At 44.5% G+C, this 19,716-nt stretch overlaps 1 protein-coding gene across 1 annotated transcript in view; it reads left to right on the top strand.

Moving 5' to 3' along the window:
- The first annotated feature begins 6,558 nt into the window (after nt 1-6,558).
- LOC147736939 (uncharacterized) overlaps nt 6,559-19,716 on the top strand; it is a 54,851-nt gene continuing 41,693 nt past the window's right edge. Inside the window, exon 1 of the mRNA XM_086922318.1 lies at nt 6,559-7,009. Within this exon, the coding sequence (XP_086778444.1) occupies nt 6,559-7,009 (451 nt within the window). The remainder of the gene's footprint in view (nt 7,010-19,716) is intronic.

The following is a 19,716-nucleotide window of genomic DNA, read 5'->3' as shown; positions in this document are numbered from 1 at the left end:
TTTAGAACACTCTGGGACATTCTGTCATTGGGCTATACTTGGGCTACATCTGGGTGATATTTGGGCTACATTTGGGCTCTTTTGTCTCTGGTGGCCATTTTGGGAGACTGCATGTCAGAATGTTTTAATGAAATAGAAAAGGATTTGAGAAGTCACTCAAAATGTGCCCTAATTTTTCATTCTGCAGCACTAATCATACTTTCTATGGCCAAATATTCCCCCTCATGTTGTTTCTTTTTAAATTAAATGTTTTAAGAGTTACCACTTTATTCCAATCAAGATGGCTTCAGGTGTGCCATACCTTTGTAATAAGTAGGACTGTTAGCGCTCTAGTTGTTCTTTAGAACACTCTAGGAGGCTGCAGTAGAACACAAAGGAATCAACTGACAGTCTCTGTCCTTGTTGGATGTACATGTTTTACTGAGAATGTCAGACTTCATTTTCACATGACTGAGAAAGATAATGTGAATTTACAGAAAATATGCTTTCAGTTTAGCTTATAGATCCCCTTCCAAACCACTGTGGGAAAATCATGAGATATTAGTTTTCTTTCAAACAATATTCATGATATCACAGCAGAAGGTTTTTTCACATGGTAAAATCACCTTAGAACCCACCACAGTTCCTAAAACGAGTATGGTACCATCAACAAATGATTTATAATGTAACTAAAGTCCTAAAACCCTCTATTAACTACAATGCTTTTTAATGAGGTGCTATCATGTATATTGGTCCCAAGATGGCTGCCAACACTTCTTGGATGAAGTGCTGACAGCCAATCAGATCAGATGTGTGGTTAGGCTCCGCCCAGATATATATCTTTTTTTGAACCTAAATTACTCAAAATCCACTGAAGCACATATATTGAGACCTAGCAAAGGCACATCGGGCTAACAGTCCCTACAATTTTGCCAAGTTTCGTGCAAATCCATTCAGCCGTTCGAGCTAAAAGTGAGGCCAACCGCCCTATGGAAATTAACATGGGAAAAACGCGTTTTGGGACCCCCCTTTTTTCTCGGCCCCCCCTTGATGAAACCCCCCCCAAATTGTCAGGGGCTGCTCAGAAACAAAATGTTCCATTTTCCTGAAAATTTCAGCCAATTCCGTCCACAAACGCCAAAGTTATTAGACATAGAATTTTCAAAAATCCCATAGAGAAAAAATCCTAACTATATATACCTACTGGCGACCGCCAGTAGGTAATATATATATATATATATATATATATATATATATATATATATATATATATATATATATATATATATATATATATTCGCTGAAAAATGTAATAGCAAAATAAGGAATCGCTAATTTTGCGATTTCCTATTTTGCATGTGGGTTTTTGTGTGCTACATAGCACACTGCCCTAATTGCGGTCGCAAATGCTCACATTCTGCGAATGTCAGCATTTGCAAGCACAGTTAGGCTTCCTACATATGGCTCTTTGTTATTAAAAATATTTATATTTATTTTATTTTTTAAATTGTATTTCATATTCTTAATGTAAAATAATAACAAAACTAAATCCCAATCTTTTTATATACAATTTTTTTTCTCCATTTTTTACAATTAAAATCTGTATAATTCCTTTTTCATATTTTTTTGGGTCACCGTACGCATACAGTGATCACTCCAGAATTTGTACGGCAAATGGTCCTCTGCGCATAGCCGCGCACTTGTTACGGATACGCTTTGGCCTTGTGCATCGCATCCACACTTCTGCGTGACGTCATATACGGCGCCCGTAAGTGTACGGCGCAAAAGTTTCTAATTGTTCAAAAACATATATTTATATATTTAATGTACAAAAATAATGGAAGACAGTATCTAGGACAATCATGAAAATAGTTTTTTTTTACTTTTAATAGGCGATTATTACTGTTTAAAGCAATTACGCAAATCGCAGAGGTACGTCGTATGTACTCGCATCTTAAGAGCACCGTAAGAGCACTGTAAGCGTGTGCAAAGTCATGTGACCATAAAAGGAGAGTTTTGATTGGTTCATAATACTTCCTATTCCAACTGTTGAAAGACCCCTCTCATTTTGATCATCCTACTTTGACTTTCCCAGGAGAAACATCTATTCTGTGGAGCTGTAGTCTTTTACAACCAAACTCTACAATGGCTGCTCTTTTTGAGACTTCATCAGAACATTCCTCTAAGGAAGATTTTGTTGCTGAGCCACCTCAGTAAAAGAGAAAAGAAGCTTTCATTTGGAAGTTTTCTTCATTTCCGGAGGGACAGAAAAAGGTGAATGTACCAAAAGTAACATGCAAGATCTGTGAGGTTACACTTTCCAGGGGTGACCCCACTAAAATGTACTCTTTCGGGACAGCCTCAATGGTTCGCCATGTCAAAAAGTTGCATCCAAATAATTATGAAAGGATGGCAACACAAAGGTTCCAAGAGAACCCTCAACCTGCAGTTCCTTCTACCTCAACTGCACCACCACCTCCTCTGAGCAGTCCACATCCTATTATTGTGCCTCAGTTTGCAGATCTTACAATTCATTGTAAATTTTGCAGAGAACTGCTTTGTTACGTTGAGCATTCTATTCACCTCATTGTGAAGAGCAAAGAAAATCACCGTTGCCCAAAATATTAATATTTTTTTTTCTTTTTTCTTCCTGTTCCACAGTTTTTTTGTTTCCAGTTTAATTTTTTTGGTTTAAAAAAAACAACTAAAAACTTGCTGAAAAAATAGAAAACAAAAATAGAAAACTAAAAAGAAAAAAAGACTTCTTTTCAAAACTACCTCCACTGGCTTAAAAAAACTATAGTTCTATATTAGTGTGTAAAACTCTGTCAGAATGAATGTGTAGTGCATAAATGAATGAATGAATTAGTAGTATATGGTGAATGTGAAAGTGAAAGTGCAAAACTATAAGAGAGTGCTACAGCATAAATGTATAAGGTGTTTACCTATACTATACTGTAGTACACCCAAAGCACTTCAATGTAACACATCCATATAAATATGTTAGAAGTCTATGCTTCAATTTGCACTGCTAGTGAAACTGCCTGGGTGAATTTGTATGTGTTAGGAGTGAATTTACAACCCCTTTATACCTCTTTAACACATGTTTTCCGTCACTTTTGTGATGCAGCGGTGTTGCAAAAGATGTACCATAGTACCTGATATTTATAATGTAATGCATATGTAAGGTGCATCACATTCTAAAGCCCTGCGCCAGAAACAGACTTTCCTGCACAGAGAGGGTGGGGGGGGGGAGTGGAGGTGTTTTAGCATAGGAACACCTCCTAAAAGTGACTGAGTGAAATCTATAATATTTCATTCAGTCTCTTTTAGTGCTATGCTACATCGAAACCCTGCATCTGCTTGAAACAGGTGTAAGGATTGACACAGCTTTGTGAGCATAGAACCCCAAGAGCATTGCTGGAGCTGCGTTGCACTTGAAACGCAAGTCAAGCAATGCACCACCTTCACAACACAAATACATCACATATCTGTGCCGATTTTGCTCCATAATACACTACATTGTAAATACGGTGCATCCATTGTGCTGATATCACAGTGCACAATAACTGCCATATCTCTGGGAATGTACCACTTATTGTACATCTGCTGATTACTGTTTGAATGTAGTGAATAGATTACTACACACTAATCAATGAGTCACTACAAAACTATAACAGGAATGACAGAGTGTTTGGTGGAAGTGTAAGGATAGAGACTGGGGAATTCAACATATAAAAGGTAAATTTGGAGGTGCATAGAACAGTACATGCATAGTAAGTAGGAGTTTGAAGCAGTCCATATACTAAGGCCTATTTTGCTCCATAATTACGTGGGTACTGACTGCATGATTACAGTTCTGCAAAGAGAGTGCATGACTGAATTTATAAAAGCTTCAGTTTTACCACAGTACATATATAAGGAAATACTGCTGAATGGCTCACTACAGTATTGAAACAGTAAAGTGAGAATGATTGTGAAAATCTAATGATACAGACTGGACAATTGAATGTATAAAAAACAAATGTGCAGCTACGTAGAAGAGTGCATGCATACTCTATACAGGTTTAAAGCAGTACATGGCCTAAGTCCTACTTTGCACCATGATTACTTGAGTACTGACTGGATAATTACAGTTCTGCAAGTAGATTGTCTGTCTGAATTTAGAAGAGCTTCATTTTTAGCACAGTGCATACATACAGGCATTCTGCTGAATACTTCACTACAATACTGAATCAGCAATCACAAAGAGTTTTCTGGAAGTGTAAGAATATAGACTGGATAATAAAAGCTATAAAAGACAAGTTTCCCATGCATAGAAGACTGCATGCTTAGTGTATAGTAGTTTGAAGCAGTTCATGCCCTAAGGCCCACTTTGCACCATGACTACTTGGGTATTGGCTGAATTATTACAATTCTGCAAGGAGAGTGTCTGGCAAAAAGTACAGCAGCTTCACTTTTAGAACAGTGTATACATAAACACATACTACTGAATGGCTCACTACAATATTAAAATACCAGTACCAAAATGTTTGGAGGAAGTGTAAAGATACAGACTAGGCAATTAAACGTTTAAAAGCCAAGTCTACAGGTGCATAGAAAAAGGCATTTATTATATAATAACCTTCCCAGAGCCCCAAGCGCCAGCACACCTTTCCGAGGGTAGGATTACGATTTACAAATGCTAGCATTTTTAAAATTAAGAACCATAAAAATAACAAATATTAAACCTTTTTTTTTCATCTAATGATAATGATATTTTTGTATACGTCTCCTTTTTAGAAGCTTCTAATCATGAAAATTCAAAGAACACATTTTACAGAGTAACACTTTTTAAACTCTCCAACGTATGTATATAATAATACCTTATATGTGTTACTATCAAAATCGAAACCTTTTCAGCTTCACAGTTTGAAACTTTTCCGAACACAGAGCAGACGAAAAACAGTGAAAACGTGAGCACGTGTAAACTGCAAAACGTGCCATCTACATAGGCAAAGCCACATCTTCCTTCCATAGACTACTAAACAACAAAAAACTATATAAACTACACCTACTGTGCAATTAGTTTCGTTTTCCCGAGTTATTTCTGACTCGCCAATCTCTGTTGCAGGTTCTGTTCTCTAGCATCGGATTCTCTTTTTGCATCACCAAACATATTCCGGAGTTGTAAGTTGTTTCAAGAAGGCAGAGGCATAGTACTTAGTTATAAATTGTGACTATTTGTCAATATTTAAACACTTATATGTAGAAAAAAATGTCATTGCATGTTTTTCGCTTTTTCTCTGTAACGTCAGCAGCTTGTTCTTAGAAACAGATATATTATTACAAATATTACTCCTTTTCTGGCTCCTTTTACCTCATATATATATAGTGACTATTTATATTATAATATTGATACTGTACTTCGCTCGAGAAGTGTTGCTAACCCATCTACGCAAACCCTAAACATTTACAATCAACGTGACAATGATACACTTGTTATTATGTTTTCCCTTAGAGATCACATACTGTTAAAATGTATATTATAACATTAACAGTCCTAGGGATCCTAGCGGAATGCACAATCCGTCGTCACAAACAGTAACGATAAGTAAGCAACGTTATCGTCCTGCAGCTTTCAGTCTATTTTTCCTTTGTGATCATATGGTGTGAGAATATATACATATAATTATTCTCACCGTCATGATCTCAGACCACTATACAGACTATGGTGGCTACTGCCCGAGAAAAGAAGTGGATTACGGCAAAAGAGGCAGACTTCTTGATTAATCCATCCCCCAGAATACCAGCATTCTATATTGTGCCCAAAATCCACAAACCACAACGTCCACCCCCGGGCAGGCCAATAGTTTCTGGCATAAACTCCGTACTTGAGCCGCTCTCCCAGTTCGCGGATTTCTTCCTGCGTGAATGTGTTATCACACAACCCTCATACTTACAAGATACGACTGACATTCTGAGACACCTCCAAACGGTCCCATACAACCCTGACGAGAATCTATTGGTGACGATTGATATCGAGTCACTCTATACTAGCATACCCCAGGAGGCGACACTGGTGGCAGCAGCCCGCTCCCTGGGGGAGCTAGAATGGTTCTATGACACAGCACAGACCCTAGTACTGCAATGCATCGAAATAGCCTTGACACGCAACTTCTTTGCATACAACTATTTTTGCAGACCTCTGGAACTTCGATGGGGGCAACTTTTGCCCCCAGCCTGGCATGAATCTATGTCGGCCAATTCGAAGCCAACTACATCTACCATGCATCTAATCTCTTCCAGGGGAACATTGTCCTCTGGAAGAGATATATAGATGACATTCTGTGCATCTGGAGGGGAACCCCAGAGACATTAGATCGCTTTCTATCATGACTCAATAGCCTTGATAGATGTCTCAGGTTCACTTGGTCTGTGGACCGGCACAAAGCCACTTATCTGGACTTAGACATCTGTGCCACAGACAACAAACTTGTAACATCAGTACATCAAAAAACCACAGACAAGAACTCGTTGCTACACTACAAATCATTCCATCCAAGGGCCCTGCGAGACAATCTCCCGGTGGGACAATTCATGAGGTATCGGAGAAATTGTACCACCACCAGCAGTTTCATGGAACAGTCCGAAGAACTGACTGACAAACTCATCGCCAGAGCTTACCCCCGAAAAACAGTGAAGCAGGCAAAGAAACGGGCACTAAACACTCCAAGAGAGGCTTTACTGGAGCGACAACCGAAAGAATCCAAGGACTGCATCCCAGTGATCACTACCTTTGGACCACATTCCACAAAAATCCGTCAAATATTGAGGAAACATTGGCACATTTTGAGCACTAACTCAATGCGAATGCCACCACCTAGGTTTGCCTTCAAGCGATCATCCAGTCTGAAGGACCGGCTGGTCCACACACGACCCCAAGTCAAGCTGCCTCATTCTAACCTTCCTCCGGGTCACTACCCATGTGGAGAATGTACCATCTGTCCACTTACCATGAAAACCAGTTCCATCATCAGGACCAATGGAAGTACCTGGCACCTAAATAGTTTCAGCAACTGCAACACGTGCAACGTGATATACAAACTATCCTGCCCATGTGGATTGTACTACATAGGGTTAACCACCAGAAAAATCAAGGTGAGAATCCAGGAACACCTCAGCACATTGAAAACAGCAAAACTCTCGACCAAATTGGTGCAACATTTCAACAGCCTAAAACACAAACCCAGGGATCTCCGCTGAGTCGTGATAGAGAGAGTACAAGGAGACCCACATAATATGAGCAGCACACTGTTATGTTATGTTATGTTAAAAAGTTTATACCGCGCACGTACACCGAGACGGTTTCTTGGCGCTCATGACAGACATAACGAACCAGGGCAGAGGGTATTACTCAAAGGCCACTTTAAAAAGGAAAGTTTTTAAAGTTTTTCTGAACAACTCATAGGAGGGGCAGTGGCGAAAGGAAGAAGGGAGGGAGTTCCAGAAGGAAGGGCCTAAAAAGGAAAAACGCATTCCGCCGTGTTTTTTGCGGCGGTTAGAAGGGATGCAGAGAAGATTGTCAGCAGAAGATCGTAAATTGCGGGTAGGGAGGTATCTCTTTAGCTTGGAGGAGATGAACTCAGGGGCACGGTTATGAAGAGATTTGAATATGGTGCACACGAGTTTGAAGGAGCATCGTTTAGCCACTGGGAGCCAGTGGAGGCTCCTCAGAAGGGTGGAGACATGCTGGTGTTTGGGTTGTTGGAACACCAAGAGGGCGGCCTGATTCTGAATTAACTGGAGTTTTTGAAGCTGATAGGCAGGAATCCCCACATACAGGATATTAGCAAAGTCAATCCTGGAGATGACCAAAGCCAGTATGACTAGTATGAGTGCCTCTCTGGTAAGAAATCGGCAGATCTTACGGATCCTGCGCAGTTGAAAAAAGCAGGATGATGTGACAGCCGAGATCTGAGATTTCATAGATAAGTCCTCAGAGATGACCACTCCAAGGCTTTTCACAGAGCTGACCGGGCGAGGGGGGGTGCCAAGAGAAAGGGGCCAGTAATTATCATCCCAGGGATTGGTAGGACCACCCACCAGAACAAGTTCCGTCTTAGACGGGTTCAGCTTGAGCTGGCTGTGAGCCATCCAGTCAGAGATGAATAACATAGTTGTTTGAAAATTAGAGCGGGAGGAAGGTGAGGTGTCCAAAGGGAAGATCAATTGCAGATCGTCTGCATAATTATATATTGTGGCAGGGGAGTGACGAAGAGAGACCATGAGTGGTTGCATGTATTGGTTAAAGAGAAGCGGGGAAAGAGCTGAACCCTGGGGAACACCACAAGTGAGGGGGGAGAAAGAAGCAGAGAAGGTAGAAAGGTGGACTGCCTGGGAACGGCCTTGCAAGAAGGATCGAACCCAATCAAGGGCGATGCCCTGGATGCCGGCGTTCCTGACACGGTCGATCAAAATAGTATGATCGACCGTGTCAAAAGCCGCCGAGAGATCCAACAGTACAAGGGCCTGGGAAATGTTATTATCGGCACCAGTTCTAAGAGTGTCCATGACAGCTGCGATCACCATCTCTGTGGAATGGAGGGGGCGAAAACCAGCCTGTTGGGGGTCCAAGAAAAGGGAAGTCTCCAAAAACGTGCTCAGACACCTAGTTACATAGGTTTCTAGGATCTTTCCCAAGAAAGGGAGAAGGGAAATGGGTCTGTAATTGCTCAGCACAAGTGGGTCTGCGTTGGGCTTTTTCAAAATGGGTAACACCACGGCCTGCTTAAAAGCTTCTGGAACAACTCCTGATGTTAAAGAGGAGTTAAGGAGGGCCAAGGCAGGATCAGGGCAGGTCATGAAGATTTCTTTGAAGATATGTGGGGGGCAGCAGTCCTTGGGAGACCCAGAACTGACTTTGTGAAGAAGACTGTGGAAGTCGGTGATGGAAATAGGAGGAAAAGTATGAAATTTCTGAGGGTTTTCAGAGGGGAGGGAAAATGATTTGGAAGGGGAAGGAGGAGAGATATTGTTTTTAATTGTGGAAATGTTGTCTTGAAAGAAGGCATTAAGCTCATCGCACAATGCCTGGGTGGGCACGGGTGGAAGAGTGATGCGATCGGGAAGGGAAAGCTCATTGACAATCGAGAAGATGTCTTTGGCTTTTGAAGCCGACTCCATGATTTTACGGGAGAAGTAGGAAGTCTTAGCTTCTAGTATGGAGGATTTGTATTTGTTAAGTAAAGTGGTAAATTCTGTCTTAAGTGCGGAGTCGTACTTGTGGCGCCAGAGACGTTCAGCTTGGCGGAGGGCTAATTTGTCAAGTTTAAGCTGGTCAGTAAACCAACGCTGGGCGCCATGGGGGCGCACGACTTTTATGGTCTTTAGAGGAGCTACTGTGTCGGCTGCTGTCTTCAACCAGTGCTCAAGGGTAGAAGCATGGTGAGAGACTGATTCAGAAACTGGAGGGACTGAGGCTGCCAGAAGAGAGTGAAGTTTTGTCAGATTGGCATTATTACAATTACGGGCCGTGATGTTAGCCGGGCGCGGAAGGTGGTGGAAGCTAGGAAGGTCAACAGAGAAGGAGATGAGGTAGTGGTCTGACCAAGTGCAAGGGGTGATCAGTGGAGGAGAGATGTCGAGGTTAGCCATCCAAACCTGATCAAGTATGTGGCCCTTACAGTGGGTGGGAGTGGAGATCAATTGCTGGCAATTCAAGCTAGTAAGGGTTTCTGAGAACAGCTCAGACAATCGGCTTTCTTGAGGGTCGCTAGGCCAGTAATTAAAATCACCCAGGATGAGAATTCTGGAGTGTTTAATGAGAAGCTGGGAGACAAGCTCACCGACTGATTGAGCGAAAGAAGGCATGTAGGAGGGTGGTCTGTACATGAGAACGCAAAACAGGGAGGTAGTGTTTGAGCGGAGCTGGATGACGAGGGTTTGAGTATTGGAGATGGGAGTGCAGTCTAAGATGGAGAAGACATGTTCTTTACGGATGATGGCTGCAACTCCACCACCAACTTGCCCCCCAGGACGGTTAACGTGTAGAATATAGTAGCCGTTGGGAATAGCGGCCAGGATATCAGGTACAGAGTCCTCTGTCAGCCAGGTCTCGGACAAGAAAAGGATGTCTATGTTGGTATCATCTAGTAAGCGGTGGATCTCTAATTGGTGTTTCACCATAGAACGTGTGTTTAAATAGAGGATGGTTAGGGCACAAGTGACAGGTGTGGGAGGGGGAAAGTTAGAGGGTGCGGGGGAGAAAGCAAGTTTGGGCGGGTGAGGGGTGATCGTGCACGGAGTGGTGAGAATGCCACACTCCTGGGCCCTCCTAATAGCCTCAGGCGGCAGAGGGACAGCATGTTGCAGGGAACATAAGTCCACTGACGAATACAAGAAAGTTTGGGCAGGGTGTAGGGCCGCAGGTCGCGGCCGGCCGCGGACGGGTGCAGACGGGCAGGACTTTGGCTTGACTTCAGCGCAAAGTCGGCGCTCCCGCTGCGCTCGTCCGCTGCGCTTCCGCCATACCGTCATTATATGCGATTGAGGCGTTAAACCACTAGACCGCTAACCTGCGCTGGGTTACTCAAGAAAGAGGCACGGTGGATCTATGAAGAATTAACAGCTGACCAAGGCCTTAATGAAATTATTGAGTGGAACAAGGTCTCAATGATCTAGAGTGCAACCCCTATGAGACACTGTAGGGACCAATGAATAATCTGCTGAGACAAGCTGTATGTCTCGATTCAACAACGTAGAACCACAGTGCATATCATCTGCAGGGGACTCCAGCCAGGGTACTATAATGTCTGTTTTCGAAATTAACTCAATCGTTTTTTAAAAAGTAACACATTGGTAGGTTGAAATAGGAATATACCAATCCATATCCTAAACCTATAAAGGGGTCCTAATTACCAATGCTTGTTAGCCCCGTTGTGCATACCAGTTCCACACTCCATTAGGATCACATTCTCAACTTTAAATGGCACTGGCGATAAAGATACATCCTTGATGTATTTTCCCGATCCAAGATGGCGCCAGCTACTTAGGAAGCGTGACGCGCTGTGTCACGTCGGTACGTCTGTTCCACGTGACCAGGAATTGGGCTATGTAAACAGACTGCCGGCACCGCTACGACGCACGAGGGGTGAGCACAGACCGCACCTGGACGCGTAAGCGGTAAGGAGTCTCAATAGCCATTCCGTTAACATCTAGAGGGGAACCTTTTTGGAAACCGTGAGTGGGGCAGGCTGCTGAAGTAAGGAGGGAACCTTGCAATAAGACACTTGCTTTAAAACTGACAAACATATATGTGAGGCTCGATGTATTCCAAAACGCTCATCCCGCTTCTTGTTTTTGCCACAGATACCGACCATTCGGCGGTTCACAGTTTCCCACTACTGAGTTAGGGGACTGTACATGACAAGTACTCTTCCACGGGGGCCGGGTAGGCTTGCCAGAGAAGGCCACCTGGTAATACACTTTTTTACTCAATATACGGTCATTTGCCAGTTCGCACCGGACTCAGTGCCACTCGCTGAGACATTTCAATGTACAAATGTAATGTGTGTGTTTTATGTTTTACCAACCGCTACAGGTACAATAAGGGAAGATTCAGAAAGGTGCATGCTATACGCTGACCCACAAAAACCCTGAAGAAATCACTGAAACGTAAGATAAAGTGATGAAACATGTTGGTTGACTTTTAACAGAGTGAGCTAACAGCACAGAATAAAGTCAGGAGTTGCCAGTTAGCCCTACTCTTTTTAACGTGGTATATTTGTTTTTCACTATTCTGGGCACGGATATATCACAGCGGGTCCTAGCACATACAACACTTGATGGCTGTCTGATCTATATGCACTTTCTTTATTTTTGTTTTTCTCCCATTTCTTTTGGGGTTGACAGTAGCCGATGATGAGAAGTGAGGAATCAGGCGAGTACCAGTGTGGTAGAATCCTCCCCTTGGTGTTACTTCTGTGAGGCACTGTCAACCTTCCCTTCCCCCTTTTTCACGTTTGGAAGACAGGGGACATATGTAGCGGGGTGGTAGAGCTATTAGACACACACATATAGGCAATCTTGTCAGACTCAAATTTGCAACAGAGTGCAAACTTTTGTAGACAGAAGGTATACACTTCCTCTGTCACAATACAGGAAAAATTCCTTGTAGCCATAGAGCCTACTAGGGGCAGGCCATCTTTGTGTAGGAGTCTCCTCATTTCCTCCCTTGCGAAGTTGACTGGGTGTCAAGTTTGCACATGTTTTCACATACTCGCTGTTCCACACGAGTACTTCTACGTAGGGTCTCCCCTAGACAGCACTGCCTTGCAGATTTTGCAAGTTACTTTTGTGGCATTTACTTTTTTCTGGCCTGGAGGAAAAGTGAAAACGTCCACACAATAGATGAATATCTCTCTGAAGGGGGAGGTTCTGGAACAAATTCCTCAGTATAGAATGTTCTGATTCTGAAGAAGAGGGCTGGTTTGTAGCCATTTTCAAAATTATCAGAACAACCAGGTTTGCAATCAGGAAAAAACAGCAGTTCTTTTTAACAGGTCTTCTCCTAAGAAAAGGTCTAAGTAGAGTGATTGAAATGGGTGGGATCCTTCAATACTTACAATAGGAAGTGTAATGAACCAATCAAATCTCTTTTTTTCTGGCCACATGGAGTATGCGTAAGGTGCGCGTACGCAGCTCGCACCCAACTCGCACCCAGCGCGACTTCCCGAAATTGCAAATTTTAAAAGTAATGTAACTTTTTTGAAAGTTAAAGAATATTATTTTTATAATTAGTTCAGATAATGTCTTGTCTTAATATTTATATAAAATATTTTTATATAAGTTTTTCAACATAAAAAAATTTGCGCTGGTCGCGCACCCACCGCCTCAGATGCATGCATGATGTCATGCGCAACCGCCCGACCGTCGCATCGTGCAATACGTATATGTCGAGTATGTTCTATAAGTCGCAGACCAATCGCATAGCGTCCACATATTCGTCGCACACCCTACGTGGATCCTGCACAGCACTCCTAAAATGGCGGACACATTGAACGAGTGAACGAGAAGGGTGCGCTTTGGTTGCATGACTCCAAAAAAAATAGAAAAATAAAATAATATAAATATAATTCAAAGAACATAAAATTACATAACAAATATATATATATATTATTTAAATATATCGTTTTTTTAATATGTCTAACGTAATTTAAACAAAGGATATTTAAAAAAATAAATGGATTAAATAAAGTAGTAAAATAATATGAAAAAAATAACAATTAATACATTTAAAAATTATTATTGAAAAAAACCTTCATAATTCATTGAAAAAAACATTTGTTTCCAAAATGTTACAGTAAGAAATTATCATTGAAAACCTTTGTAATTCACTGAAAAAGAGGGTATCACACATGTTATAGTTAGGAATTATCATTTAAAAAAAAACTTTGAAATTCACTGAAAAAACCATAGGTTTTAGGGATGTTATTGTTAGCTGTACATTTCACTCCTACAAACCATTGGAATTCCTCCTTTATAGTTAGTTGTACTAACTATAACTAGTGTGCCCACAATCCAATGCTGATGATGTCACATATTACATCATTCATGACATGATCAGTGACATCACTGATGGCATCACTGATGACATATATATATATATATATATATATATATATTCCTTCGAGTTTCCAACGTTCGACCAGAGCATACGAAGCAAACATGGAAAAGGGAATAAAGCCACCAAGTAAGCGCGTTCCAATTTTCAGTGCATTTATTCGTGAATGAACAGCCCACCAGTCGTCATGACGCGTTTCGCCTCAGCTGAGGCTTGATCACATTATATATATATATATATATATATATATCACCTTCTGGCGGTCGCCAGTAGGTAGTTATAGTTAGGACCTTGTTTCTATTCAAAAAGCATTTTTTCTTCTCCCAATAACTTTGGCACCGGTTGACGAATCTTCACGAAATTTTCAAAACTCTTTATGCGCTCCGGTCCGCTCCTATCTTGTAAGTTTTGGGGTAATTTGGCAAGTGGGGGACGAGAAAAAAAAGGTCCCAAAACGTGTTTTCTCCTTGTTAATTCCGGTAGGAAACTTTAGACGTGGCTACAGCTCGAACTGCTGAACGGAATTACACCAAATTTGGCAAAAAGGTAGCCCTTGGTTCATAAAGAGACCATTTATTTAAATGGTGTAAATCCGTTCAGTAGTTGCTGAGAAAATCAAAAAATATAGTTTTGATATTAAGAGGCACGGTGGATCCGCGCACCCTCCCGCTCACAAGCTTTATTCTAATTGGCTGTGAACACTCCAAACCAGGAAGTGTTGGCAGCCATCTTGTGCCTCAGTAACTGAGGTACAAGAAACGCAAAAAACAAGAAAAGAGGGCAGGGTAGAAACAACCTGACCCCCTATGCTCAGTGGGTCCCACAAGGACCCCCAGGGCCCAAAAAAGCATTAAAAAAAAAGAAATTGTCTGAATTCGTGCTGGGTGCATGATGAAGCGTGGGCTGTATTGAAGCCCCCGGGTGGGTCAGGTCCTGGGGGCAGAGAAAAAAAGTTTGGGGGTCCCCAATCCCCCCCACACTGCCCCAGGGACCGCCACCCCCCCGGGGCTCATTTATAAAAGTGTGGGGGCCTCCAAGGCCCACCAAGCCCCGGGAACCGCCACCCCTCATGGCTCCCGCCCTTCAATGAGGCAAAGCAAATTGCTTTCTGACACGGGGAGCTGCTTGTCAGCAGCTCCCCATGTGGAAAAGCAATGCCAGCTCCCACAGGAGGTGGGGAGCCAGCTGGGACCATGGGGGCATTGGGGCTCCCCAGACAGTCCCCAAAGGAGAAGATCGGCCCCGGGGGAATGGGGTCCCTGGGGCCCCTGTAATATAAAAAAAAAACGAGGCAGAGCCCCAGGGGTATGGGGCCCTGGGGCTAGCAGAAGCCTCAGGAGAGGGGCCACGCAGCCCCCCCTCCTTTGAAAAAAAATATATTTTTAAATATATAGTGGCCATGCCCCGGGCATGAGGTCCCGGGGGCCAGAAATGGCTTCGGGAGGGTGCCGCGCGGCCCCCTTCCCTTTTAAAAAAATGAAATAAACCAATTAGAGGTCAGGCCCAGGGGGATGGGGTCCCCAGGGCCCAATAAAAAGGAAAAAAGCTGGCATTGCGCCGAAGTAAGCGCCACAGGCCTGTGTTGCAGAGAGGTGGTCCAGGCCAGGCCCCTTTTTACACCTCTCTGCAACGCAGCTCTGTGGCACTTATTGGAGGTACCTGGTGGGCTAGTTGGACTCCAGGGAATCTCAGGATTTACAGGGACTTAATCCCTCAGCTTAAAATGTGCCACAGGGCATGTTTGCATAGTGGTGAAGGCAGGGAGTGGGGCCTGAGGTGACATGTCTGCAAACAAGCCATGTGGCCCATTTTAAGTTGCGGAATTAATTCCCCTTCAATCCTGAGGGCCACTGGGGGCCAACCAGACCACCAGGTACCTCCAGTAAGCACCACAGGCATGAGTTGCAGAGAGGAGGTCCAGGCCACGCCCCTTTTAACACCTCTGTGCAACGCATCTCTGTTACGCTTATTGGAGGTACCTGCTGGGGTAGTTGGCCCCCAGGGACCCTCAGGATTCAGGGGGTCTTAATCCCCCAACTTAAAACTTAAAACATACCAGGGGGTGCTTTTACAGAGAGGTAGAGAAAGGGGGCATGGCCTTTGTCTACCTCTCACCAATCCAACTTTTTGGGGCTTACTGGAGGTAAAAGGTAGGCTAGTTGGCCCCTAAAGGACCCCCAGCTGTGAAGGGACTTCAATCCCCATCAAAGAGTGTGCCAGGGAGCATGCTTGTAGAGTTGTGGACAAAGAGGGAGTGGCCTGGTATGAGTACTTACCAATGCTGCTGTGTGGGACTGACTGGGTGGGGCCAACTACCCCTCTTGTTACCTCCAGTAAGTCCCACACAGTGGGATTGCTAAGACGTCTTCGGAGGCCATGGCCCCTGTTAGATTTGGGGGTCTCTAGTTGGCACAGGTAGGTACTTGTGACAAATAGGGACCCTTACCTCTAGTCAGGGTAAGGGGGTACACTCCTAATATAACCCCTGCTCACCCCCTTGGTAGCTCGGCACAAGCAGACAGGCTTATCAGAGAGGCAGTGTGTAAAGCATTTGTGCACACATACAGTAATCAAGTGACAACACTACAGATGGACACCAAACAAGTTTTATATTAAAAATAAGTATTCTTTATATAGATTTATCACAAGACCACTAACAACAAAAATCCACAATACTGTACTTAAAATGGTAGGTTTTGCCTAGTTCTTTTCAGTTCTTAAAATGCAACACTTTGAGTCAATGTACCTTACGATGCATTGCGCTTCCACAACAAAAGAATTGCAGGGATGCAAATGCGGCAAAGATCCGGTGTAAGAGGTGTGGCTCACTGGTTAGAGGCGGCAGACCTGTAAGCAGAGAACGGCCCGGGACCAGGGTTCAATTCCCGATGTGGCAGGGTCGTGGACCAGGGGTCAACGGACTCGATAATTCTCACCTCAGTGCCTACTCTAGCCAGGGAACACACTCGGTAACTCTGGGCATTAAGCTTGCCTCATCTCTACAACGGCCCCCCACAGACGCCAGGGATGCCTGGTTTCACCCTGGAGATACCCAGAAAGGGACCATCTCACAGGGAAAACCAGGACGGGTTCCCCAGTGGTCTACAGCGCCAGGACACTCGGGTAGAGTAACAGTGCGCTTTACAAGAATCCCACATTTACATTTACATTTAAAGAAATAAAGATGCCACTTTCTCCTTGATGCGACACGCTTCCCGGTGAGGCAGCGGCATCTGCAGCAACGTTGATCCTCTCCCTCAGCGATGGGAGATGTTTGACACAATGTGAGCCGCGACAGGCCCTGCGACATGATACCCAGTGATGCAGCGGCGTCTGCAACGACACCAATACTCTCTCCTGGTGATGCGCCACAACAGGCCCTGCGACACGCTTCTCGGAGCTGCGGCAGCATCTGATACGACGTTGATCCTCTACTCCTGCGACATGCTTCCCTGTGATGTGGTGGCATCTGCAGCAACGTTGATCCTTTCCTCCGGTGAGGTGCTTTGTGCTGGAAGCGGCAGCAGCAGTTTTTCGACACATTTCTCGATCTTGAGTTGCGCTTCTAGCTCCTTGCAACATGCAAATCCACACAACTGTGGGCATTTCAGGAGATCACTTGAGGAGCTGGTGGGTGAAGGCTGTTGTCCCTGAAACTTCAGCAGGAGGCAAGTAAGCATGGGCGGAAAATCCGTTACGCTCGCGTATTTTGCGGATTTTCGGTAAATTCGCAATCCGTGAACGCTCGCGAATTTACCGAAAATCCGCAAATTCGCACGTAGCGGATTTTTTTTCTTGGTGATACAGTTTTGCAGCGTACGGCGTTTACTTACCGTCATTCAGCCGTTTGCCGAGTTGTTTTTCTCGATATTTTGCGAGTGCTGCGCCATTTTGGATCTTGCTGCGGGATCCCGCGGGAATTTGGCGAGCGCGATTACGTCATCATGGCTTGCCAACTTGCACAGCGAGAGTTTGTCAACGCGAGTACGCCGTGATCACGTATCCCGGGACTTCGCAATTGCCACCTTGTAGATGCGGCGAGCAGCAACAATCAACACTCGCGAAAATACAAAATTTGCAATTCTGCACAAGAAATCCACCAGCAAGCAGCATAAACCTTCTGGAAAGCATGAGTTGCAGAGAGGAGGTCCAGGCCACGCCCCTTTTAACACCTCTGTGCAACGCATCTCTGTTACGCTTATTGGAGGTACCTGCTGGGGTAGTTGGCCCCCAGGGACCCTCAGGATTCAGGGGGTCTTAATCCCCCAACTTAAAACTTAAAACATACCAGGGGGTGCTTTTACAGAGAGGTAGAGAAAGGGGGCATGGCCTTTGTCTACCTCTCACCAATCCAACTGCGTGGGGCTTACTGGAGGTAAAAGGTAGGCTAGTTGGCCCCTAAAGGACCCCCAGCTGTGAAGGGACTTCAATCCCCATCAAAGAGTGTGCCAGGGAGCATGCTTGTAGAGTTGTGGACAAAGAGGGAGTGGCCTGGTATGAGTACTTACCAATGCTGCTGCGTGGGACTGACTGGGTGGGGCCAACTACCCCTCTTGTTACCTCCAGTAAGTCCCACACAGTGGGATTGCTAAGACGTCTTCGGAGGCCATGGCCCCTGTTAGATTTGGGGGACTCTAGTTGGCACAGGTAGGTACTTGTGACAAATAGGGACCCTTACCTCTAGTCAGGGTAAGGGGGTACACTCCTAATATAACCCCTGCTCACCCCCTTGGTAGCTTGGCACAAGCAGACAGGCTTATCACAGAGGCAGTGTGTAAAGCATTTGTGCACACATACAGTAATCAAGTGACAACACTACAGATGGACACCAAACAAGTTTTATATTAAAAATAAGTATTCTTTATATAGATTTATCACAAGACCACTAACAACAAAAATCCACAATACTGTACTTAAAATGGTAGGTTTTGCCTAGTTCTTTTCAGTTCTTAAAATGCAACACTTTGAGTCAATGTACCTTACGATGCATTGCGCTTCCACAACAAAAGAATTGCAGGGATGCAAATGCGGCAAAGATCCGGTGTAAGAGGTGTGGCTCACTGGTTAGAGGCGGCAGACCTGTAAGCAGAGAACGGCCCGGGACCAGGGTTCAATTCCCGATGTGGCAGGGTCGTGGACCAGAGGTCAACGGACTCGATAATTCTCACCTCAGTGCCTACTCTAGCCAGGGAACACACTCGGTAACTCTGGGCATTAAGCTTGCCTCATCTCTACAACGGCCCCCCACAGACGCCAGGGATGCCTGGTTTCACCCTGGAGATACCCAGAAAGGGACCATCTCACAGGGAAAACCAGGACGGGTTCCCCAGTGGTCTACAGCGCCAGGACACTCGGGTAGAGTAACAGTGCGCTTTACAAGAATCCCACATTTACATTTACATTTAAAGAAATAAAGATGCCACTTTCTCCTTGATGCGACACGCTTCCCGGTGAGGCAGCGGCATCTGCAGCAACGTTGATCCTCTCCCTCAGCGATGGGAGATGCTTGACACAATGTGAGCCGCGACAGGCCCTGCGACATGATACCCAGTGATGCAGCGGCGTCTGCAACGACACCAATACTCTCTCCTGGTGATGCGCCACAACAGGCCCTGCGACACGCTTCTCGGAGCTGCGGCAGCATCTGATACGACGTTGATCCTCTACTCCTGCGACATGCTTCCCTGTGATGTGGTGGCATCTGCAGCAACGTTGATCCTTTCCTCCGGTGAGGTGCTTTGTGCTGGAAGCGGCAGCAGCAGTTTTTCGACACATTTCTCGATCTTGAGTTGCGCTTCTAGCTCCTTGCAACATGCAAATCCACACAACTGTGGGCATTTCAGGAGATCACTTGAGGAGCTGGTGGGTGAAGGCTGTTGTCCCTGAAACTTCAGCAGGAGGCAAGTAAGCATGGGCGGAAAATCCGTTACGCTCGCGGATTTTGCGGATTTTCGGTAAATTCGCAATCCGTGAACGCTCGCGAATTTACCGAAAATCCGCAAATTCGCACGTAGCGGATTTTTTTTCTTGGTGATACAGTTTGCAGCGTACGGCGTTTACTTACCGTCATTCAGCCGTTTGCCGAGTTGTTTTTCTCGATATTTTGCGAGTGCTGCGCCATTTTGGATCTTGCT

Source organism: Lissotriton vulgaris, chromosome 1_1 (assembly GCF_964263255.1).
Source record: "Lissotriton vulgaris chromosome 1_1, aLisVul1.2, whole genome shotgun sequence".
Classification (NCBI taxonomy): Eukaryota; Metazoa; Chordata; class Amphibia; order Caudata; family Salamandridae; genus Lissotriton; species Lissotriton vulgaris.
This window is presented reverse-complemented; position numbering and strand designations above follow the sequence as displayed.